Below are 22,826 nucleotides of genomic sequence, written 5' to 3' on the forward strand. Positions count from 1 at the left end.
TTAAGATAGTTGTATACTTGGCAGCCCAGCAGTACGTCGTAAATTGGCTTTACTTTGATTTTTTTTATCCACACAATAGATTTCTTTGAGTTCTTAATTGATTAAATAATAAAATATTCATCAGATTTGTTCGATTCAGATGCTCCGAGCGTTTCGAGCGACCCCAGAACCATTGAGGCATACATCTATATTTATAGTCTTGGCTATAAAAACAGATATAAACCTAAATGACTCTTGGATTGCTCGGAGCACTTGGAGAACCTGAATCGAACAAATCTAATAAAACCTTACCAAATTACTGAATATAGTAGCTGCAAGAGTTCCTATACTAAATGCATTTAAAAAAATGCGCTGTCGTGTGATACTTGATGATTCCAACCAATCAGACTAACATTTTTGGAATAGGTATTAACTGGTCACCAGAACCTACTTAATCACTAATTTGAAAGTAGAACAAGCACTTATTTATGCACAATTTAATTAAGAAGTAATATAAGGTGCTTTCTTAGTAAGCCTAAAACTTAAATCTTTTGAAATAATTTTTACTTTGTTACAGTTAGCTTCTGTATCACTTCTTTAATAGTACCTGTACATGTTTTATCACTAGCAGAATCTTATGCATTATCAATCTTTCACTGAACCCTAAAGCTATTTAGTTTAGGTGTGTATCTATGAAAAAATTACCAGCGTGGTTTAGTGTAAGAAAGAGTCCTTTTATCTTAAAAATAACGTAAAAGTTAACAAAACGTTTTGAAATTTACATATATAAGAAGGGTCTCTATGTATAAAAGGAGAAACAATAGACAACATTATATGAAATAAAAAATGTTAAGGTAAAAAGATAAATAAGTATAACTTAACATGCATGAAAAGCAGCCTTGCACTTTTACGAAAGCATTATGCTACAACACGGAGATTTTGAATAACGTGACTGATAAATATATATGTTACGAGAAAATTTTGTACTTCCAAAATATAAAATAATTTAGAACAAATTTTAATTAAATATTCTAGAACCAATACAAATCATTTTATATTTGGCATTGTGTAATTAGAAATGATTTTTGAATAAAAGGTAATAGAAAATTTTGTAGCATCAAACTTTTTTTAGACAGTGACTTTCACCTGTACTTGAACGATTGAATATCATGAATAATTAAAAAAAAAACTTAAATCTTAGGAATACACAATAGTTTAATAACATTTTTTGATTTATTATAATACTAATTTAAATTACCTTGAAGATAGTAGAAAAGCTTGCACATTAGTTCACCATACACCCATATGATAGTTACAGCTTGACTGATTGACATCGGCATACATATTATGGTCACTAATAAATCAGCCACTGATAAATTGACGACAAAATAGTTTGTAACACTAAAAATAAAAATCAAGTTAATTTATCTTAAGAAACAACACATGATTTTTATTTAAAACTAAATAAATTTGTTCTATGCTGTAGAATATATGCAATTATTATTTAGCATGTGCATTAAATTTCACAAAATTTATCAGTTAAACCATTTTGGGTTCGAATTCATAGTTTAAATTTGACAGGATCAGAGGATAAAAAAGAAAAATATGTAGGTCACGATAGTCCTGTAATTATCTCTGCTGCGTGATTGAGGCACCCACTCTGACCGGTAGAGAAGAGGCCATTTTAAAACAGTGGGGTATTGACCAAAGTATTTTAAATAAAGGAATTTACACTCCAACATTGCCTTTTCTATTGATAATTTCAATTTAGAGTGGGCATGTAAGTCAGAAGAGGAGTCTTCCAGAAAATAATTTTTTTTTTTTAATTTTCAGTGCATCAAACTTTAAAAATTTATAAAAATATGAAAAGTTGGTATTTTTTTAAGTTCTAAAATTTTAATATTCAAAACTTTGCGGTATAATTTCAAATTTATACTAAAATCTGCACAAACCTCCTAATACGTTAGGATTGTAATTTGAACGGAAGTAAAAACCATAAAAAAGTTGTATTTCAATGAAATCTAAATTTTTTTTAACTCAACACACACCTTTGATAAAAACTTAAGGATATAGAAAAAATAATTTATTCTTAAATTTTTGAATGTTTTTTTCAATTTTTCAAAGTATTAAGATGGTCTTAAAAAAATAAATGATGGTATTTGATAAATATATTTTTATCAGAATATACAACTTTATTTTTGACACAAAATGTTCGAGTGTCTGAATTTTAAGATATATCTAAAAAACTCATTTTTGGAACCGGTAAAATAATTTTTTTTTACTACAACGTTATGAAAATACCTGTTTTTAAATTTGAATTAAGGATTAAAAGTTTTATTTTTTTCAAGTCTCCGTTCTTACTTGACTATGAATGGATCTAAAAAATCTATTAAAAAAGTTGTGTACGAAAAACTGATTTTCATTTCTCAGAGTTGTGCAATCTTGAGAATGGTAACAAACGACATTTTCTGAAGTTAAAACTGCCAGGTAGTAGTGTAAAAATGAAGCTACAAACAAAATTTGAGCCCAATTGGATGAAAGCTTGTAGAGTCTCAGTCGATTTACTTGTCTTCACAAGTATCGGTTACACTTTTTGCTCTGACTAAAATATAAGGCACTTCTGTAAAACAGTTGTGCTTAAGAACCTATATTTTATGAACGTCCTTAAATAGAGTTTCTAGAGTCACTACCTGATTTCTAAACAATTAAACTCAAAATTAGAAAATAACTTTGTCCTAATATAAGAAAATTTCAGTTTGCAATCCGAGGAGTTTCATCGAAGGGCATACAAATTTCCAGTAACTTTTCTACTTAACCTTTTAATTAATTTGAGCTTTAAATACGTGTATTTATAAAGAAAATTATGAATTCCATTGAAAACTTGAATCTTAAACTCACTATGATTATACTTTATTAAAGTAAAACTTTTTCATCGTTTAATTTTATCGACGCAGCTCAATCTATAGTTAAAATCGCATAAACAAATAATTTCACTTTTTCCCTTGATTTATTTAAAATGGGCTTCAGTTGTAGTTTTAGAAAAAATACTATCTATTGATGCTTGATTGAGCCATACTTTCGCTTACTTTGATTTCGATCTATGTTGTTGCTAGGTTCATAACAGTTCAGGCGAGTCCCATTAGTCTTCCAAAAATCTACATTAGGGAAAAAAGTCTCTTAGTATCTACTATCATAGCAGGTGAATACAGATTAAATTGAATGTTTTCTACTTTTGCAGCCTATTAGAGAACAATAAATAAGATCCTTTCTTTTACGACCCTTATAGATTGAAACTGGAGAAATTAAATCTAAAATGAATACATTTTAGGACCCTCATTAGTTTTTGCATTTGATTCAACTGTAGTTTAGAATTTCAAATTAACTACGATTATGGGTGTATGAAGGTAACTGAAGTTTTGTACGTTATCGATAAGGTCAATTTCATTGCTTTATAAAGCTATCTTTTACACATCCAGCTATTTTATCGAAAAAAGGAAAATTGACGCACATCCTTAATATTTCAAAGAAAAAACAAAATGACCAAACTTTTCAAAATTCGTTGATAACATAATTCAAGGCAAAAAACAAAACATCAGATGTTGAAATAGTAAAGTGTAATCTGATTTTTGGCTTTTTTTTAATACGACAATAATTCTCGCGAAAATTTTAAGCTTTATCCATTTTTTTAAAAGTCAAGAATATGTAACAACTATTTAACTAACACGTTCTAAATCAATTTATTATTATGGACTAAGAAAATTAGCTTTTGATCAGTACACGTGAAAACTTGTATAATTGGAGTGAAACCTTATGCCATCTGTTCATTCCTTTCTTTTCTTCTCTCTCACTTTCTTGTCTAACCTTACTATTTTTTTTGTGTCTTACTAATTGTTCACTGATTACTGACTACTTTTCTTACTTTTTCTTTGAACTAAATAATTCCTAGCGTACTTTTTGTTTCATTTCTTTACCTATAACTTTACTCTGCACACTATGCTTATCTCACAAAATTTTTTTTTCAGTTTTTGCACGTGCCTTTGTATCTCTGCTCCATCCTACCGATTTTTATCACTCACAATCCTTTTATTTTATATCTCTTCTTACTTTTTATCTAATTTTTTAATGTTTTTTTTTAAATTATGCATTTGTAACTTGTCACTATTTGTAACCACTATTTGTAACTTTATCTTTCTTTTGTGAAATTTTTTTCTTGATTAATTATTTTTTTTGTCATCCCACTCAGAAACACCTCGTATTTTCTATGCATCTATATAAAAAAATCCTATTTACGTATGTGCATTAACGTATTTGCTATGAGAATGACATGTGGCGATATAGCCCATCGAAAAAGCTTAGGGGACGCCAGTGTAGTTTATAGATATCTTTGAATATTTTAAATGATAAGTATTTGATGGTAAGATACGAAGCGTCTAAGTTATAGAAAATTTATTTGTAACTGCCATTTAATTCTATTCAAGTCAAAGCAAGCATTTTTCATATTACAGCAGTTAAAAGTATGAAGATCCTCTGAAGGTATGATGTATATGTATGTGATGTATAGTCTATCCAAACAGTATGTTTGCTCGATGCAGTTTTGCTCTCTCAGTGTTGCTATATACATTGTGACGTGGCGAATTGGATATATATATATAACTGCACCGAGCAAAGTATATATATATGCATCGAGCAAAGTGTGTATATATATATATATATATACACTAGTTGGGCTGACGCCCCCCTGCGCCCTCCACGCGCCAACCCCCCACTAACAGATAGAGTAGACAAAATAACAACATTACTCATGTAGTTATCAATGCAGACTGAGAATGAGTTCACAACAGCAGAATACGTGACTCACAAAGGAGTTGATAAAACAGATGATAACATAAACATTAATTTTCAATAGAATTTTTAAATAATATCAGAGAAGGTCTTCCACAACACAAATTAAAATTAAAAATAAATGCTACAGCAATGTTAATAAGAAATTTAAGATTATCAGACGGTCTTTAGCAAAAGATTAAAAATAACAAAATTATTTAAGTATAATGTAGAAGCAGAAATAACAACGGGAGACAAAAAGGAAGCACAATTTACATTCCTAGAATAACATTGAATACTGGCACCTCATCAACATATAGAAAACAGTCTCCCTTTGTATTAGCATTTTCTATGTTTATTAACAAATCACAAGGACAGAGTTTGGATTCCTTAGGATTGCATATTAAAAAAATTTTTTTCTCTCACGAACAATCATACCTTGCTTTATCAAGATGTGAGAATCCAAAAAGAATTTTTATTCAAATTGAATACGAGAATAAATCAGAAATTATAATTTTGTTTAGCGAGAAATTTTTCAGTAATTCAAAAATATGTAATTTCAAAGATCGTCACATTTAATCTGACATATGTTAATTTATAAAAACCATGAAAAAAAATATGTGAAAAACGTGGAAAGGATTTTAAAAGAACACATGGATTAAAACGACACATGAAATGTCACAACATTAAATTAACAGAATGAATTATTGTTTCAAACGCTTAATTGTCTATTTAATCGCACCTGCTCCTGAATTCTGTATTTTTGTAAATAAAGTCCTCAGTTAATCAAGAACTTTATATTTAAATAAAGTACACATGGACCAGATAGAGATTTCAAATGTAAAAGTTCAATCAAGTTAAACAAATAATGGTCTTTCAGAGACATATAGCAAGTAAAGGGGAGAGAATAGATAGAGGGGGACCTATGATGAGGAGGAGCGGGGGGAGGTTACTTAAATATAATTTGATCAAAAATGACGTAAAAACAAGCAAATAACTATGTGAATCGAGGGGGAGCGGGGAGGAGCGAGGGGACTGAGACTCACTTTTGTCAATTGAACTATATATATATATATATATATATATATATATATATATATATATATATATATATATGTGTGTGTGTGTGTGTGTGTGTGTGTGTGTGTGTATGTATATGTATATTGTTACGGGGTGCACAATGCAGATTAGCGAGGCGGAGTCTCTCCACTTCGACCGGGCCTGTGTTGCCCGGATACCCAACGGTGACAATCCCTGTAAAATATTTTGCGGGTCTCGTGCACTGAGACACCGCTGCTGAATATTGTATCGTGGCTGTAAGGTGTCTGTCGTCGCTTTTCGTCGACGATCGTTTATAATTATTATAAAGGGAAAAATTGAGGCACACCAAAAGAAGTAGCACTTGCGGGTATTTTTTTAAAATTAAGATGTATATTCAGGTAATATGAAATAGTTACAAAAAAGGTATTCGCGGGTGTGTAGTGTATGTGTGTGAGTGTGAGATCTCGCTCGTCGAGCGCGATTGCTCGACGAGCTCGCGGCGCGAAAACGCAGACCGGGCAGACTTACGCGGGCTAATCGAGGGCCGCTGCCCTTTATAACAGACTGCCTGTTGGCAGGTATTTACGCGGGGTGGGGAGGTCGCTCCTCGAAGCTGCCTTGGATAGGCCGAACTAGGTGCAGTTGGTGTTATCTCGCAGAGGCCAGTAGGCGTCCCTACTGGCTGTGTGTGGAGATCAAGGTCGTGAGACCTGGACTTGGTCTGCCCTTGTCGTCGGGTTCCAGAGCCGGATCACGGCACCAACACTTTTCGTGGCGTTGACTTCACACCACAACACACACCAAAAAAAACGAAAAGAGCAACAGGAGACGGCAACACGGAAAAACTCGCTTCACGCGCGTTCGCTGGCCCAAGCTAATCTGTCTCTCCTTGCTTCCTTTCCTGGCTTTACTCTCTTTTGCCTTACCCCTACTTTCCCATCCCGCTTTCCCACTTAGGTCTTTTGAACTTTTTTTCCCCCTTTCTCTACCTGCCCTAGCCTACTAACGTGGCCTAACGGTGGGGCACCATTACACCCCCCCGCTAGACGTTGGATACCGGGGTCTCTAACTCTACCACCTAGGCGCCATTTAGGAAGGCTACAAGGACGATGTCTGTGGGCGAGGAGAAAGAAAACACGGAGGGTAGAAGAAAGTGAGGTACAATTTATTAAAGAAAAGAAAAGAAAAGAAAAAGAAAAAAAAAAACGTTGATGTGCCATGGATCGGCTGGTCCTGGACTAAAGTCACTCCTGGACCCAGTCTCCGTTTACGCGCTTGAAGCGGTAGTGCTCCAAGCGCTTTGGGCACTTCTTGGAGCGCTTGACGCCTTTTAACCCGCACATATAGCAGCGGACGGGTCTGAGGGAATTACCCGTCGCTTGCGCCTCCACTGTGTGGGCCGTGGTCAGAAGGCGTTCAGCCTCCTGGCGGAGTTGCCGAGCCTCGGCTTCCGCCTTCCTCCTCTCTTCAAGGCGTCGGGCCTCCTCGACGCGACGACGCTCTTCCTCTGCGAGGAGTTGGCGCGCCTCAACCCAGGTGTTATTGAAGGCCGCAAAACATTTGCGGCCGATCAGGGCCGTCCTCTCGGCCTTGACGGTCTTGGTCGTGGAGCCGCGCTCCCGAACATAGGCATCGACCTCTGTGAAGGCGGAGAGCGCCTTCTCCCGGCTCGCCACGACACATTCCCGGGCCTCGTTGAGCCGCTCCAGGATGCCTTCCCAGGCGTCGTCTGGATCGGCCGTGGCCTCGATGGCCAAGAGCTGTGGCGCCTCCGTGGCCTCTGGTGTTGGTTGGACCGACGGCGATGGGTCGGCCTCGTCCTCGCCTCGGGGCTCAATGGCCAGTCGTGGAGTTGTTCACACTTGGGATCTGAGGCCTCGTTGAAAGGCCTCGACCAGCTCGGTCCTCTCCTGCTCATCAGTGGCGTGCCTGAGGCGTCTGATAAGACCGCCCAGGCTAAAGTGTGTTGCCTCCATCTCTGTAACAATACTGCCCCCAGAAAATAAAAGAAACAAAAAAGTGGGGAAAAAGAAGAAAACACAATTAGTTGGGATGGAGGCGCTTACAAAATTAAATTTTTTTTATATTCTACGGGGCCGCAGCCATCGCATATCGCTTGGCGATTGACCCATCGTTGGGTCGCATGTTCGGGCGTCGTCGCGTGGTCTGCCTTCAATCGCAGGCGTCTTAGCCGTGGCGGATGGCTTTGACACCACGGTCGATTTTCGCGGGCGGCCTCGCTTTGGCCTGGCTGATCCGGCAGCCTCGCTTACATCGGATGGATTCGCTAAAGGCGGGTCGCGCTTCGCCTGTTCGCCGCTTTCTATCGGTGGTTGAGGAGCGCTAGCCACTTCTTCTTCTTCGGACCCCGAATCTTCAGGAGGATCTTCTCCCACCGTCGCTGAGGGTCTGCTCACGTAGGGCTTGAGCTGCCTCACGTGAATGGGGCCTGATTGCGTGCCTTCCTCGGATTCCAACTCGTACGTGTTGGAACCCAATGCCCTCCGAACGGTAAAGGGGCCGGCGTACCTTGGGGCTAATTTCGCTGCCACGCCTTGCGTTGCCGAGGACAAGACGTGGTTCTCCCGCCATACCTGGTCGCCAGGAGCGTAGACCACGTCGCGATGCTTGGCATTGTAATGCCGAGTGGCATTGGCCTGTGCCTTATCGTTTCGCTGATTTGCTTCTACGTGCAGCATCGGCAGACGCTCCATACGCTACTTCCAGCTCTCTATTGCCTCACCCTCTAGGCGTTGCTGGGCCATTGAATCGACCTGTCGGCGCATCGTACCTGGGGCGTACGGTTCTCTACCGCTGTTAAGCATCGCGGGGAAGAAGCCTGTGGAAGCGTGCCTCCCTGTGTTGTAAGTGAACACATGTTCAGGCAGCTTCTTGTCCCATGACCTATGATTGGCTTCGACAAAAGCTCGAATCATGGTCTTGATGGTACGGTTCAAACGTTCAACCGCGTTCGCCTGCGGGTGATACGGCGGCGTAAGCATGTGCCGTATGCCCAGGCTCTCCAAAAACCTATCGACGTCTTTGTTCCGGAACTCGGTGCCATTATCCGTCAACAACGCTTCCGGGGTACCATGTCGACAGATGACGCGCTCTCTCAGTGCGCTCACAACAGCCTTCCCATTGGCTCGCCGTAGCGGTACGACTTCGGCCCACCTCGTAAATAGATCCTCAATCACGAGGATGTATTCGTGGCCATGCATTGTCTTTGGTAGGGGGCCCATCATGTCAGCGGCCAATACTTGCCATGGAGTGGTGATGATCCTACGCCCCGTAAGTCCTGGGGGTAGCCGCTGATCTACCTTGGTTTGTTGGCAAACCAAACAGCTCCTCACGTAACGGGCAACATCCTGGTAGTATACCGGCCAGTAGTACAACCGGGAGACACGCGCGAACGTCTTCTCGCGGCCAAGATAGCTGGGAGATGGTGTATCATGACACTCCTGAAGCACTTGGTCGTGCTGGCTTTTAGGTACCACCAGCTTCCAGGCTTCCAGGTGACCGAGAGTTTCATCAACCGTGGAATCGGGGCGATATGCATACAGGTATCCTCCGACGATTTTCCATCGCGGTTGACCCCGTGGGTCGTCCTGTACCTTCTGTACCATCTCCTGGTACCAAGGATCTCCAGCCGGGGGTTCTCACATGAGCGCTGCCACAGCGCCACTCTCATCATCCTCATACAGTCGTGACAGGGCATCGGGTACGCAATTTTGCGTCCCTTTCCGGTGTTCAACCTCGAAGCCATGGCTTTGAAGTTCCATGGCCCATCTTGACAGTCGTCCAGTCGGGTTGTTAATACTAACCAACCACCGGAGACTGCTGTGATCGGTCACAACCTTAAAGCGTGTTCCTTCGATATAAGGGCGGAACTTTCGCGTCGACCATAAGACCGCGAGGCATTCTCGCTCTGTCACACTATAATTGCGCTCAGCCGGAGTCATCGAACGGCTTGCAAACTCCAGTACTCTTTCCTGCCCGTTGACTATCTGGGATAATACGGCGCCTAGTCCGGAGTCGCTGGCGTCCGTTTGCACCACGTACGGACTCTTGGGATCGGGTCGTTGTAACACTACCGAGGACGTCAGCAAAGCCTTTGTCTGTTCGAAGGATCGTTGCTGTTCATCTTTCCAGCCGAACGGCTGATACTTACGCAACAGCCTGTTAATCGGTTCTACTACCGTCGAATAGTTTGGCAGGAACTTCCGGTACCATGAAACCATGCCTAGGAACCGCCTAAGTTGTTTCAGATTCTTCGGAGCCGGAAACGCCGTAATTGGTTCCAATTTAGCCGGATCCGGTCGTAAACCATCTCGGTTTACGAGGACGCCAAGGTATCTCACCTCGGGTTGACAGAACTCACTCTTTCCTCGGTTGAGGGTGAGTCCCACTTTGCGCACGCGTTTCAGCACATGCTCTAGCCACTTGAGATGCTCCTCGAATGTCTCTGTGACAATTATTATGTCATCGAGGTAGGCATAGGCATAGGGCTCGAGCTCTAGCCCAATGACGCTGTCGATTAGCCGCTGAAACGTCGCCAGCGCATTACTCAGGCCAAACGGTAGCCGTCGGAACTGAAAGAGCCCCTTGCCTGGTACGGTGAATGCTGTCACCGGCTTAGCTTTCTCGGCTAGCGGTATCTGGTGGTACGCGCTGCTGAGATCAAGGGTCGAAATAAAACGTGCTTTCCTCAGCTTGCGCAGGATGGTATCCATATGTGGCAGTGGATACGCCTCGGGTGCTGTTACCGCGTTTACCTTCCGGTAATCGACGCAAAACCGATACTTGCCATCCTTCTTGCGTATCATGACCACAGGGCTTGCCCATCCACTATTGGATGGCTCAATCACGCCACTTTCGAGCATCTCGCTCACGTGGGCATGGATTACCTCCTGGATCTTATCCGATACCGGGTAGCACTTCTGCTTGATGGATCGCGAGCTTGTGACCTCAATCTCGTGTTCGACCCACGTAGTGCAACCTAAAGGAGCTTCACACTCCACGTAGCGGTCCAGGAGGGTCTGTAATTCCTCTTGTTGGGTGGACGAGATTTCGTCCAGCCCGACGGCAGCGAGTCGGACCTCACTGGTCGTCGTCGCGCCCGCCACCTCTAGAGAAACCTTGGTACCTGGTCCTTTCAACACCAGGACTCTATCAACAGGATCATGGACGGTCCCAAAAGCGTTGATAAAGTTAGCCCCGACGTAGCAGTCAGCGTCTAACTCGGGCAACACTATGACGTCTACGTCCCGTTTCACCCCTCCCAACTCGAAGGGTAGGGTTACGAAGCCTAAGGTGCGTGACGGTCGCCCGTCGGCCATAGCCACGCTTCCTAGCGTGGGGCGTAGTTGCCGACGACAGGAATTGGCTATCTGGAGCCCGACTGCTCGCATGACCGTGTGCGTAGCGCCAGGGTCGTATAGCGCTCGCAGCTTGTACCCGGCTACTTCCAGCTGTAGCCACCACCGGCGCGCGTCCTCCGATGTAACCGCGGCCTGTGAGGGTTCGGGAGAGGGAGGCGGCGTAATACCCTTGCTTACGACTGCCTCCTCTCGTTTCCCTGCCTCTTATTAGGGCAGTCCCGCGCATAGTGGCCTAGGTGATTACACCCGTAGCAACGTGGCTGTGACTCCTGCGAGGGAGACCTGTCTCTCCGGGTGCCAGACTTTTTCGTGCCTGACCCCTCGTTCGGGTTTCGCCTCGGTGAGCGTGAGCCCGAATCTCGGCGTCTATTCGCCTTGGGTGAAGGAGGCGTGGGTGATCGTCGCCCCTGTTGACGGGGCCCGTTTGAAGCGCGAGAACTCTGCTTTGGCTCATTAGCATATTTAGCCAGGCCTGTTCAACGCTTCTCGACGTAGAGAAGATCAAGCAGCAGCTTCAGCATGTTTTCGTCCAATTCCGGTTTTCTGACCTTTTTCTTGGTCAGCTCATTGACTATTTCTGCCGAGTATTCATCTATCACGTCGAACCCCGCAATTTTTGGAGGATTAGCCAGTTTCTTTGGCAGCTCCTCAATTGCCTTTCGAAGGGCAGCTTGCTCGTTCCGGATAGCCGCTATTTCCTGTACGCTAGCGCTCAAAGGTTGGGCTTCGCTTATACCTGCAACCCTGGGCTGTTTCTTGGCCTCAGTAGCCTTAGCCTTGGGCTTGTATGCCGGTTCTGGCAAGTAGAAATGTTCCAGTGGGGGTGGCTCACGGAACGCACTCCTGAGTTCCAAGAGGCGTTCAGCCTCAGTGGCCCTTCGCATCAGATCTGCCATGCTGTGAACCTCGTCTCGTCGGACTCGATCCTGTAACTCAGGACGCATATTCCTGTGGAATAGGTCCAACTGACGTTCTACCGGCCATGGAGGTTGAATTCGCCGCACGATATTCTTAATCTGCGTTAAGAAATTTCGTGTGGGCTCACCAGCGTACTGGATACGCATTTGCGCATCCGAGATCAGGTGGCGTTGCACTTCTTCGCCCGAGCCATACCACTCCTGTCCTGCGGCTACAAAATCAGTCCAGCTGATCCACTGGTCGCATTCGTTGCGAAACCACGTCGCTGCGATGCTAGTCATAAGCTCTGGCAGAGCTTGGAAAAGCTCTGCTTCCGTAAGCCCCGAAGTTGTGCGGCATTCCGTAATGCGCGTGAGGAAGGAGTCAAAGTTGTCATGACTTTCCCCCGTGAACTTTACGTTCCATCGACGGACAATTTGTCCTAAGTCACGGCATCCGGGGTCGGCGTATGACCTACCTAACCCAGATTGTCTTTCCGCCGAGGGTGGGAGACTCCCCCCCGACCAGGCTGAACGTGTGGGGTCAACCGGTGCAGCCGTATGTGGGGGTAGGTATGGGTACGTCGGGCGTGTTAACGAGCTCACCGTATATGTGTGGGGCCACGTCGTAAACGCTTGTGGCTGCGTTGTACGAGCAGGTGGTGCTGTTGAGTACCCACTCCTTTGCGGATAGCTTACCGAAGACGTATATGCGCTAGTTGCTGCGCATGATGGGCATATCGCTTGTATCCAGCTGACTGTATTTGCTGGCTATACATGTCCCATTGTCGTGGGTGGCGGTGGCGCTATGATGTGTGCCGACGCCGACGCTAAGTCAACGTTGTAACGGCCGTTTCCGAATGGTGTGGCCTGTGAACCTGCGAGATTTGCAAACGCTTGTTCGCCAAATATAGTTTCGCGCCTTTTCGCCGGCGCGTTTTCGTTTGGGGATGTCACATTTCTCTTTTGTGGCTGATTCTGGTTCGATGTGATAGCCGAACTTGTTCGCGTTAAGTTCGCGATCTTTTCATTGGCTTTTAATAGCCTATCTTGCAGCCATCTATTCTCCCTTTCGAGAGCTTGCTCTGACTGAGTTGCTCTACTTTTGTCCGAGTTCCTGACAAGCGAGGACGTATTGATGAGGAGCTCATCTTTATTTGTCCCCAATGTCTGGATATCCAGAGTTTCGACCTGCGTGGCTGTCACTGCCGCCGTCGTTGTGATTTTTAGGAGGTTATTCACCTCCTCACTGTCCCGCACTATTTGTAGCGGGTGCACGGCTTCGACGTCGATTTCGTCATCGTTTGCTTTTGCAAACTCCTCGCAGGCCTGTGTGACCATGAGGTGACGCGCTTTTACACGTCGCTCAATGGCTGCGTCGACGTCTTCCGCCGGTTCAAAATTCTCGGGGACGTATCTCCCCGTCAGCCACTGGTAAAGGCGGTGTGATCTGGCTGCTTTACTGCCAGTCGTTAGCAGCTCGAGATTGTCTAGAAAATGGATTCATCGGTCTTCTTTTATTAACGACCTGCAGAAATCGCTTAATTTATCCTCTTGATCCTGTGGTAGCGGTGCCATGGTCTTAAGGTCGCACTATACAAAAAAAAACTACTGGCAGTAAGTGCACTGTGCCGCAGCGCAGAGATTAGCTTGGGAGGAGAGAGTTGACTGTTAGGAAGAATTTGCGCCAAGGCGTTAGCTGGACGCAATTTTTCTGCCTAAAATGCCTTGAGGCTTTAAATTAAAATTTTAATTTATTGTAGCTTATATTTAAAGATATCAGCTGTAGGGAGTCAATTCTCTCAACTCTCTCTTTTGCGTGTGTATATGTGTGTGGTACAGTTGTAAATACAGTTATGTATAGTGTACCTGCACAAGTACACTACTGCTTCGCGCACTACAAGCCGCGAGAAGCCAACAGCCGTGTATATATGTATACCGGTGCATACTATGCCGTATATGCGCTGTGTGTCAGCGTACGCTGCCTGTGAAAATCCGATTTCACAGGCAAGGCTCGTTAGCTATTGAAAATAATATTTCGTCTCGAAATATTATTTTCTTTCTCGCTCGCACTTGTGGACAAAAATTTTGAGTGCTGGAAGTCAGCAACGACTCAAAATTGTCACGTAAACAAAGCCGCTGCTTTGTTTACACGCAAGACCTATACGAGTCTGCCGGTGTCTCTCGTGTGCGTTATAAGCGTTCTCCGCGTTATACCCGCGATCTGTTTTGTTTTTGTTTTTGTTTTTGCTGTAGCTACTGCTACAGCTCCTACTTTACTATGATTATAGGGATAATAATAGTGAAGGTCGTCTACCTTGTAGACGACGTCCCGCGATACCTATCCGTGGGTTTTGTGTGTCGGGCGCCAATGTTACGGGGTGCACAATGCAGATTAGCGAGGCGGAGTCTCTCCACTTCGACCGGGCCTATGCTGACCGGATACCCAACGGTGACACTCCCTGTAAAATATTTTGTGGGTCTCGTGCACTGAGACACCGCTGCTGAATATTGTATCGCGGCTGTAAGGTGTCTGTCGTCGCTTTTCGTCGACGATCGTTTATAATTATTATAAAGAGGAAAATTGAGGCACACTGAAATAAGTAGCACTCGCGGGTATTTTTTTAAAATTAAAATGTATATTCAGGGAATATGAAATAATTACAAAAAAGGTATTCGCGGGTGTGTAGTGTATGTGTGTGAGTGTGAGATCTCGCTCATCGAGCGCGATTGCTCGACGAGCTCGCGGCGCGAAAACGCAGACCAGGCAGACTTACGCGGGCTAATCGAGGGCCGCTGCCCTTTATAACAGACTGCCTGTTGGCAGGTATTTACGCGGGGCGGGGAGGTCGCTCCTAGAAGCTGCCTTGGATAGGCCGAACTAGGTGCAGTTGGTGTTATCTCGCAGAGGCCAGTAGGCGTCCCTACTGGCTATGTGTGGAAATCAAGGTTGTCAGACCTGGACTTGGTCTGCCCTTGTCGTCGGGTCCTTGATAAAGTTTTTGTTAAGAACTCAAATACTTATAAACCTTTTATTATATGTGTCTATTTTGGAGTAGAAAAACCAAAGTGTGTCTATAGATTTTTGAAAGATATTGTTAAAGAGTTGCAAGATTTACTAAAAAATTTATTGGTAATGAATAACAGGCATTTTCAAATTAAAATAAAATGATTTGTCTGCAATCGTCTAGCTAGATCTTTTATATAGTGCTTAAAGGAGCATACAGGCTATTTATCTTGCGAAAGGTGTACTGTAAAAGTAGATATTTCATGCAACGGGTAATATTTAGTACTACAGAATGTGAAGAAAGAATTGATACATAGTTAAGAGTTAAGACAGATCCAGATCATCATTTACCAAAAGTAGATTCTTCTCTTCTTCAAATTTCTCAGTTTGACATGATCAAATAATAGAAAAGAGGACATCACGAATTCTTTAGGAATGCAAGATCTGTCTTTCCCCCGCCACAGAAATCGCTGAGCATCACGATCTTTTTCGCGAATCTTTATTTTTAAAAACATGTCTCTCATGTCCCTTTTGAAGGCTATAGAGTATTGGCGAAATCACATGACTACTCCAATTAAATTTTGTAATAAGTCGGGACCGGTTAACAAAAAATCGTTGAAGCTAACTTTACAAGACTCTGCCGCTGCATCAAAAACCAAACGTACTCTATCTGGCTTATTCGCATTTTGAACTCCAAAATGTGGTAAGTACCAGAGTTTTTTATTGGGTTCTGAACGAGCCTTTTCTGCGTATCCTAACTCAAAAAGGCGCTCCATTTCCTTGTAATACAAAGCTGCATATTCTGGATCCCGATCTAATTTTTTTTCTAAGTGGTGTAATCGGCTTAAGGCGTTTATGCGACTATTTGGAATCTCGTATATTCGGTCTTTCCAAAGTAAACCGACTTCCCATTGATTGTTGCATTTTTTACTTGTTTTTTCCAATATTTCTATGGCTCGTTTAATGCCTAAATTTTCTCGCGGAATTGTACTTATTCCTAATGCATCCAAATCGAAATTTTGTTTGACAAGATTATTCAAATTGAGATCGGTATTTACTGTTTCGATTTCACAAAAATTAGCCTGAAGATTTTCGAAATTAGAATTTTTATTTATAATTTGACCGTGTAAAGACCAACCAAGTAAACAATTAGAGACAAACAACGAGTATTTTTTTGATTTCAAAATATTTTTGAGTAATAATTAAATTGCAGTGATCTTGACCGATTAAAATTTCCGGAACAATTGAAAAAGGAGAGATTTCTATACCGGTTCTCAACCTGCAATAATCTGACAAATCTTTTGACAACGTTTGTTTAGGTAAAGCCATATTTTCGACAACAAGTACATGATTTAGTTGAAAAGAAGAGTTAGGAACTTGGATCGTGAGACAGACTTTCATGTTTGCGAAAGTAATCGGATTTTGATGTCCCACGACACGTAAAGCAATATTGGTTGAACTTTCAACAGCTCCGATTTGTTTGACAATTGTTTTGTTAATTATAGAAATAGTTGATCCCTCATCTAAGAGAGCATATACGTTTTTGAAAGATTTTGACCCTATTACCCCAATAGGAACTATTTTTAACAAAGTTTCACTTCCTAGTCATGCGAGTTCTTTGTTTGATAACAAATTCGGTCTTGGGGGAAGATTACGCTCGATTACATTGGCCGAAGAGCGATTAAGTTCTCGTTCTCCATTTTCTTTATTAAAGTTGTGTAAAAGAGTGTTGTGTCTTAGTTTACAATGCGTACAACGATTTTCAATTTTACATTCAGGACGCGAATGACCTTTTTCCAAGCAATTGAAACAAACACCGATCTTTTTGGCGGTCCTCCATCGTTGTTTTACTGATTTTTGAGACCATTCTTTGCACGCTGCTGTTGAATGATTATTTCGCATGCATAAAGCACACAACTTTTGCAAGCTTGCACTTGAATGTGATTCTTGTACACAAACCGAAAGAACAGCCTTTTGATTTGATGCGCGCGTATGAAAACTTGATTCTTTCAGAACTTTATCTGAACTACCAACACTATGCAAATCAAGTATTCTGGCAAACAAACTCAACTCTGCTTCACTATACAAAAATGCACTCAAAATTTCTAATTGCGATTTTTTACCCTCTTCGGCTGCTGAAAATCTTGCGTAATCTTGTAACATTATTTTTTGAATTTTACGTAAAATTCCTTTTACCAAATCTGGACTGTGTAGGTAACCTAAATGATCTAACGATTTTATCGCGATCACTGAATTTTTCAGTTTGGATGCAAAATCGACCAAATTTATTCTGCCTGATTCAATGGAAGGCAAACTTTTAATTTCATTGACAATCTTTTCTAAAATTGTACTTTTGTTTCCATATCGCAGTTGTAAGGTTTCAATTATTTCGTTCGCACTAATACCCGAAGCAAACAAGGTTTTTACTGAATCTCGCGCATCACCTTTTAAAGATTCGAACAGTCTCATCGCGTTTTTTCTTTGGGAGTAATCTCCTAATTCAGAAGATAGATCAAAAACTTTCTTGAAGTGCAACCATTCTAGTGGATCCCCCGAAAAATCTGGTAACTTTTTTGCTGTCATTCGATTTACATAACGAGAGCTTTCGTTGAAACTGTTCGAATTTCTATTTGCATTAACAGACGACAAAATAGCACTGGCCAGACGAGTGATCGGATCTTAGTTTGAATCCTCGAACGCAACATTACGAGTGTTATGAGACCATGCATTTCTTGGTAATGAATTTGGTCCTTGAAAATTCGATGAATGTTAATAAGAATTTGAATTGCCGTCAAAATTTTCATACACGCGATTCAAAAAAGATCTTTGCCTGTTGGATAGAATATTGCGTTCAAAACTTTGATCACTCGAAGCGTTGGCTCGAAAATTCGCCTAATGACAATAGAGAACGTGGGCGCTCTTGACAATTATTTCGTGGATTAAAACTTGAAGAATTAGAAGCATCAACAAGGTCGTCAGCGTCCACGTCGTCACTCGGAGACTCGACTGGAAGCACCAGGGGTGGGCGCCGAGGGGGGCGCGACGGCTCTAGACTCGGCCGACAGGAGCAGCCTCGGCAAATTCGTCAGCGTCCGCGTCATCACTCGGAGGCAGGACTCAAGATGGAACAGAACCTCGAGAGCATTTCGACGGAGCACCTCCCGCTTTAAGCGCATCCGAAACAAGACGACGTTTTGAAGGGCCGTTCGAGCCAACCCGTGAAACTCCTTTTGACGAAGATGCATTTCGAATATTCTTCATCACTGAAACATTCACTCGCGAAAAGAAATCATACATGAATGAGCACTTATATTATTTTTAAATTAGAAACACTTATAGTTTGAAGAGTCTTGTCACGGTCGCCAAAATGTTTCGTGTTTCTCGATTTTATAAATAAGGAAACGTCGATTTAATTTCAAAAGAGTATATTCTTGTTTCAGTAGAAGATTTCAAAAGCACAAAAAAACAGGAGAACCAAAGCGCTCTGCTCTGTGTCGTGATCTGAAGTCATGCGACAAAATAACAAAATAAAAGTGGTATTAGTGCGAACGAAATAATTGAAACCTTACAACTGCGATATGGAAACAAAAGTACAATTTTAGAAAAGATTGTCAATGAAATTAAAAGTTTGCCTTCCATTGAATCAGGCAGAATAAATTTGGTCGATTTTGCATCCAAACTGAAAAATTCAGTGATCGCGATAAAATCGTTAGATCATTTAGGTTACCTACACAGTCCAGATTTGGTAAAAGGAATTTTACGTAAAATTCAAAAAATAATGTTACAAGATTACGCAAGATTTTCAGCAGCCGAAGAGGGTAAAAAATCGCAATTAGAAATTTTGAGTGCATTTTTGTATAGTGAAGCAGAGTTGAGTTTGTTTGCCAGAATACTTGATTTGCATAGTGTTGGTAGTTCAGATAAAGTTCTGAAAGAATCAAGTTTTCATACGCGCGCATCAAATCAAAAGGCTGTTCTTTCGGTTTGTGTACAAGAATCACATTCAAGTGCAAGCTTGCAAAAGTTGTGTGCTTTATGCATGCGAAATAATCATTCAACAGCAGCGTGCAAAGAATGGTCTCAAAAATCAGTAAAACAACGATGGAGGACCGCCAAAAAGATCGGTGTTTGTTTCAATTGCTTGGAAAAAGGTCATTCGCGTCCTGAATGTAAAATTGAAAATCGTTGTACGCATTGTAAACTAAGACACAACACTCTTTTACACAACTTTAATAAAGAAAATGGAGAACGAGAACTTAATCGCTCTTCGGCCAATGTAATCGAGCGTAATCTTCCCCCAAGACCGAATTTGTTATCAAACAAAGAACTCGCATGACTAGGAAGTGAAACTTTGTTAAAAATAGTTCCTATTGGGGTAATAGGGTCAAAATCTTTCAAAAACGTATATGCTCTCTTAGATGAGGGATCAACTATTTCTATAATTAACAAAACAATTGTCAAACAAATCGGAGCTGTTGAAAGTTCAACCAATATTGCTTTACGTGTCGTGGGACATCAAAATCCGATTACTTTCGCAAACATGAAAGTCTGTCTCACGATCCAAGTTCCTAACTCTTCTTTTCAACTAAATCATGTACTTGTTGTCGAAAATATGGCTTTACCTAAACAAACGTTGTCAAAAGATTTGTCAGATTATTGCAGGTTGAGAACCGGTATAGAAATCTCTCCTTTTTCAATTGTTCCGGAAATTTTAATCGGTCAAGATCACTGCAATTTAATTATTACTCAAAAATATTTTGAAATCAAAAAAATACTCGTTGTTTGTCTCTAATTGTTTACTTGGTTGGTCTTTACACGGTCAAATTATAAATAAAAATTCTAATTTCGAAAATCTTCAGGCTAATTTTTGTGGAATCGAAACAGTAAATACCGATCTCAATTTGAATAATCTTGTCAAACAAAATTTCGATTTGGATGCATTAGGAATAAGTACAATTCCGCGAGAAAATTTAGGCATTAAACGAGCCATAGAAATATTGGAAAAAACAAGTAAAAAATGCAACAATCAATGGGAAGTCGGTTTACTTTGGAAAGACCAAATATACGAGATTCCAAATAGTCGCATAAACGCCTTAAGCCGATTACACCACTTAGAAAAAAAATTAGATCGGGATCCAGAATATGCAGCTTTGTATTACAAGGAAATGGAGCGCCTTTTTGAGTTAGGATACGCAGAAAAGGCTCGTTCAGAACCCAATAAAAAACTCTGGTACTTACCACATTTTGGAGTTCAAAATGCGAATAAGCCAGATAGAGTACGTTTGGTTTTTGATGCAGCGGCAGAGTCTTGTAAAGTTAGCTTCAACGATTTTTTGTTAACCGGTCCCGACTTATTACAAAATTTAATTGGAGTAGTCATGCGATTTCGCCAATACTCTATAGCCTTAAAAGGGGACATGAGAGACATGTTTTTAAAAATAAAGATTCGCGAAAAAGATCGTGATGCTCAGCGATTTCTGTGGCGGGGGAAAGACAGATCTTCCATTCCTAAAGAATTCGTGATGTCCTCTCTTCTTTTCGGTGCCAAATCCTCTCCAGCTACAGCCTTATTTATTTAGAATAAGAATGCTGAGCTATATAAACATTTATATCCAGAATCTTCGAAGAGCGTGATTCAAAATTTTTACATGGATGACTATCTTAATTCTTGTGAATCCGCGGAGAAAGCTGAAGAAAGAATTTCTGAAGTGATGAAAATAAACAAAGGCGCAAATTGGGAAATGCATAGTTGGGCTTCTAATTAACAAAAGGTTCTAAAAAATATAAACAAAAAAGAAGGAAATTTAGTTCTATTTGGAAATTTTGACGGAAAAACAGAACGCATTTTGGGTTTACAATGGTCAACTATTTCTGATACCTTGTTTTTTATATTAAGCGGAAAAAAGATCTCTGCAGAATTTTTATCCGGCGCAAGGAAACCCACTGAAAGGAAATTTCTCAGCATAATTATGTCTATTTACGATCCATTAGGTTTTTCAGCTCCCTTTTCGATTCAATCGCGTATCTTAATGCGGAAAATTTGGCAAAGCGGAATCGAATGGGAAGATGAACTAAGAGAAAAAGAATTAATTCTTTGGAAACGTTGGCTTAAAGATTTAGTTTCGATAGAGGCTTGCGAGATTCTGCGTTGTTATCAACTTCGGGGTCATTCCGTTAAATCAATATCTTTACATACTTTTTGCGATGCAAGCCAAGAAGCTTATGCCGCGGTATTATACTTTAGATTTTTGTTATCAAATGATGAAATTCACGTTTCTTTTTCAGTTTCAAAAAGTCGAGTGTCTCCTTTAAAACCGTCCACAATTCCACGTCTAGAACTTCAGGCTGCAGTTTTGGGAGTAAGAATCGCGGATTTAGTTGTAAAGGAGCATACTTTTAAAATTGATCAGCGCGTATTTTGGTCTGATTCAGAGACAGTCTTAAAATGGATTTTTTCCGAGCCTCTCTCTTTCAAATCCTTTGTCATGAATCGTTTGGGGGAAATTTCGGAAAAAAGCAAACCATCGGAATGGAAGTGGGTTTCCTCGCATAATAATCCCGCAGATGACGCGACCAGGCACGCTCCTGAAGCTATTTACAAAAATAGTAGATGGTTTCTAGGACCTGCGTTTCTTCACGAAAACGAAAATTCATGGCCATTAAAAACCTTCGGAGAAAAGGTAAAGTCAACCATCATGCAAGTGTTTTCAACAACAGAAGTTAATATTTTGGCTCCCTATCTTCCCGATAACGAAAGATTTTCGTCGTGGTTTAAATTAATTCGTGCAACCTCATGCGTCTTAAAAGCTTCAGATATTTTTTTAAACACTATTTTAGAACAAAATACGAATTTATTAGAGATTGAACGTCAAAAACACGCAGAAAAACTTTGGATCCAAGAAGTTCAAATTTCGTCATTCAGAAAAGAAATTTCAGCCCTTAAAAATTCGAAAGCGCTAGCGTGGGAGAGCCGAATTTTAATTTTAAGTCCTGTATTGGACAATCAAGGGCTTTTACGTGTAAGCGGTCGAGTCAAATCTATTCTTGGGAGTTCCGTAAAATTTCAACAATTTATTTTAGACGGAAGACATCCAGTCACGCGGCTTTTGATAAAACATTTTCACGAACGATTTTTTCATTGGGGAACAGAAACAGTTTTAAATGAATTAAAACAGTTGTACTGGATATTGGGTGCACGCGGTGTATTAAAAAATATAGTACGCAATTGTGGAATTTGTAAAATTTTACGAGCTCGGCCTCCCAATCCTATAATGGCAGATCTTCCGTCTTCACGTTTGGGTTATGGTTACCGTCCTTTTACTTTCTGTGAAATCGACTACTTCGGTCCTATGTTAATTAAGATAGGTCGAAGACGAGAAAAACGCTGGGGTGGGATTTTTACATGTCTCTCTACAAGAGCGATTTGACTCGATCTAGCTCACAGTTTGACTACGGACTCAGCAATTATGGCAGTTCAAACATTAGCAGCTGAACACGGTTTTCCTCAGGTCATTCATTCCGATAACGGCACAAATTTCAAAGGAGCTAGTACTGAATTAAGAGAGGCCATCATGAATTTCAATAAAAAATCTCAAGCAGATTTTGCCTTAAAAAACAATTTTACCTGGAAATTTCATCCTCCTACAGCATCTCACATGGGGGGAGCGTGGGAAAGAATGATTAGAATTGTCAGGGAAACTT

At 41.3% G+C, this 22,826-nt stretch overlaps 1 protein-coding gene across 1 annotated transcript in view; it reads right to left on the reverse strand.

The window, feature by feature from the left end:
• The window catches only part of Gr10 (gustatory receptor 10), a 249,541-nt gene that overhangs the window by 178,860 nt on the left and 47,855 nt on the right, over positions 1 to 22,826 (reverse strand). The window contains exon 3 of the mRNA XM_089591413.1: positions 1,238 to 1,380. Within this exon, the coding sequence (XP_089447539.1) occupies positions 1,238 to 1,380 (143 nt within the window). The remainder of the gene's footprint in view (positions 1 to 1,237; positions 1,381 to 22,826) is intronic.

This window comes from Copidosoma floridanum, unplaced genomic scaffold, assembly GCF_036245765.1.
Source record: "Copidosoma floridanum isolate Cflo_tuat_1 unplaced genomic scaffold, Cflo_Japanese_pri ptg000001l, whole genome shotgun sequence".
In the NCBI taxonomy this organism is placed as follows: domain Eukaryota; kingdom Metazoa; phylum Arthropoda; class Insecta; order Hymenoptera; family Encyrtidae; genus Copidosoma; species Copidosoma floridanum.